This window comes from Macaca nemestrina, chromosome 19, assembly GCF_043159975.1.
Source record: "Macaca nemestrina isolate mMacNem1 chromosome 19, mMacNem.hap1, whole genome shotgun sequence".
Classification (NCBI taxonomy): Eukaryota; Metazoa; Chordata; class Mammalia; order Primates; family Cercopithecidae; genus Macaca; species Macaca nemestrina.
The window spans coordinates 83,826,297-83,829,479 of record NC_092143.1 but is presented as its reverse complement, the minus strand read 5'-3'; the positions used below and the strand labels follow the sequence as shown (position 1 = coordinate 83,829,479).

General features: G+C 48.7%; 1 protein-coding gene across 28 annotated transcripts in view; it reads right to left on the bottom strand.

Moving 5' to 3' along the window:
- Window positions 1–1,903: 1,903 nt before the first annotated feature.
- The window catches only part of LOC105478940 (low density lipoprotein receptor class A domain containing 4), a 436,625-nt gene continuing 435,345 nt past the window's right edge, over window positions 1,904–3,183 (bottom strand). For all 28 annotated transcript variants that reach the window (XM_071085751.1, XM_071085747.1, XM_071085752.1 and 25 more), the window contains one exon: window positions 1,904–2,904. In XM_071085751.1, coding sequence (XP_070941852.1) covers window positions 2,374–2,904 — 531 coding nt within the window. In that variant the 3' untranslated portion in view covers window positions 1,904–2,373. The remainder of the gene's footprint in view (window positions 2,905–3,183) is intronic.

Genomic DNA, 3,183 nt, shown 5'->3' with positions numbered 1-3,183 from the left:
TGATGAGCTCACTCACCTCGCGCCCGCGTCTGTGGACACACCTGACCGAGAATCCACTGCAAGTCCCCGCCAGCAGGGCCTGCTGGGAACACGGGCTCCTCATCTTCGCCTGACAGGAAGAGAGGCTCATCTGGGGAGCCAGAGAACCTTCAGGGCGTCTCCAGGGTTGGGGAAGGTCCTCTCTGGCCCCCAGCCAATCCCTGCCCTGAGAGCTGGTTTCTCTCCAGCAGACCCTTCCAAGTGTCACTGGAACAAGACTGAGTCCAGTCTCAGAACCTCCACGGTGACTCTCAACTGTATATACTTCCACACAGGGTTGTAGGCAGGAGCTGACAACTGGTGCCCTTGTTTTTCCTCTCTCCTTAAGAGAGTTGGACTAGTTCTGTGGATGTTACTGTGTGAAAAGGATGAATGTAATGGAAATTCTAATCCTCAAAACAAACAAAAACCGTGGCCTACCTACAGCGGTAAGAAGCAGAAGGGGACAGACAAGGGTCAGACAACCCTTGGGGTTTGGAACAGTCTCCAGTGACAGCACAGCCACCGCACCGAGGGGCTCACCTGCGAGATCCACAGACAGACACAGACACACACGCGGGCGGATTTGGCTTTAAAGCTGCATAGATGGGAGTCACGGAATCATCATTCCAGCTCACTGTGTTACGTGAAGAGGCCACAGGCCCACCCTCCACACGGCAGACTGTGCTGCAGACAAGCCCTTCTCCATGCGCAGTGGCTGCTAAACGTGTTGGCTGCTGCTCTTACAAAAGCCAGTGCTTACATCTGCAGAAGAAAGTTATTTTTTTAATTGTACATGAGAATGAGTATTTGTAAATATCAGGAATATTAAAACTAACAATATTTAAAATTAGTTTTCTAGTTGCATTTTAACTGCATGTTGTGCTTTTTACCCAGCGCTCTTCAGTCACTTGCCCCCTCCACTGTTCTCTGAGGGTCCAGTTCCTGCCTTCAGTGCAAAGCCTGGCCTGGGGAAGGGTTTGGTAGAATCCTGCAGGAATTTGGGTGTGTTCTGAGCACTGCATTCCTTTAAGAATGTTATGCTAATACTAGTGACATACAATGGCTTATTACCATGATCAGCAACATGGCATTCTTCCGTCATTTCTAGAGGCTTCCAAAGCATACGAACCCACCACCCACACCACTCCCACACAAAGTTCTCGGTAGGCAGGATGTGGGGTGGCTGCTGGGAGCCTCCTGTGAACTGAGCAGCCCTGCAGAACTGAACTAAGCTGTCGAGGCAATGGAATATACTGAAGAGTCACATATTTCAACAGTATGCAGAATAACCACCTCGCATTTTAAACAATTTATTGCATAAAATAAGGTATGTATTTGAATATATTTCATGCTATAGTGAAAAAATCTAAATTACTGGAGAAATTGCACTGCTGGAGGATGAGAGCAGCACTGCATGATACTGGATCCATAAATGCATGTGTTCATTTTCTCATAAAATATGCAGCCTAAGATTAGCAGAGTAACTCAAAATAACAAGTCAGAAATGCTGGAACTTAATCTTCCCTATCTTCCACCCAAATGTCTCCAAAAGCTTCAGCGATGCACTATTTGATGCAAACTCCTGCAACAATAATGACTTTTTTGATTTACGTAAGTTGGTAAAATGTTAGGCTACATCCCCAAATATCTTTTCTTGGGTGATTCTGGGGGCCACTCCAGGATATTCCTTGCGCCTGATTACAATCCACAGGTGAAAAGACAACATACAGAACTTCACGCAAAACAGTTCCCTCGTAAATATTTTCAACATTAAGATAGTGCAACTTTGAAAACACATCATCACAACACAAAGGCGCTCCTTGCACGCATCTGACTTCTCCACTTTATACCTTGGCACACAAAACAGGAATTCTGATTCATATTTTTAAAACAACATAAAACTTGCACGCCTCAGGAGAAAAAGCAAACTGGCTGGTTCTTCCTCACAATAATATATAATAATGCTTCCTTCTTTACTCAATTATAAAACAGGCCATTCTGGCCTCATGTATCTGCAAAGTCTCCTTTCACAATTAAATAAATCACATACCTCTGTGGGTTTTATTTCATGATCTCTTCAAAGCATCCCTTTCTCTGTTTTCCCTGCCCACACCCCCGTCCCAACCCCTGTCCCCAAATAAACACTGTTTGCGGTCAAACCAGACGGAAGTTTGTATCATTTCAGTCTAGTTTGCATGCACTTCCCCTAGAAGGAATCAGAAACAAAGACCGTGTTTGCTCATTTGGTTTTACTTATTTGTACCACGTAAAACTGAACAACACCACGCGGGGGCCCAGCGGCCGCCTCCCTCCTTGGTTTCTTCCTCCAGCTGAAGTGCAGGTTGGAGGGAATCAGACCAGGTTCCCAGGCTTCCTATCTTTGCCTTTGATGGGTACTATTGTGCTCTCCGCACTGTTCTGCTGAAACTGCAGTCTGCTGCCCCTGTGTGCGCTGCTGCGCTGCGGATGGAGGAAAGAGGCGCCGGGGTGGCGGCCCATCACCTCGCTGTACGTGGGGGGCGGCCCCTCCATCCTCCCGTTACTGCTGCAGGTGGTTGCACTGATGCCCGAGTTGCTGCTGGGTGGGCACGGGCCCCCGCTGTACATCGCAATGTCTATCAAATCACTGTCAAATATGGTTCGGTTGGGCGGGGCCCTCACGGACTCTCGGTTGAGTTCCATCTGCTGTTCAGGGTCCCGGAGCTGCAGGGTGCAGGGCCCCTGGTAAGGAGGTGGCTCTTCGCCGTCGGACAGGGAGATGGTGGGAGGAAGATCGATCTCGTGCTGCACATACGGGTAGGTGGGCTGGAAGCGGCTGAAGCGATCCCTCTGGATGAAGGAGGGCGCTGTGAACCTGTCCCTGGACCGCGGGGCATGCATGATCTGGAAGGAAAGGAGAAGAGGCTTGAAGACGGTTTGCGCGCAATGATGACCATAAACGTGTCAGAATCAAGGAAAGTCACGCTTGGTCTGTTACTACCAGTTTGAACCCCCTCTCCCAGGAAAAAAACAGGAAAATCCAATTCCAGAAAAAAAGCTTACTTTTCTGATTCCTTGTGACAGACCACTCACCTTGCCAGATCCTAGGGCCTCCGGGAGGGCTGAGCAATGGAGAGCTGTGGGTAATGGAAAGCTCGGGCTCCTGGCAGTTACTGTGTGTGC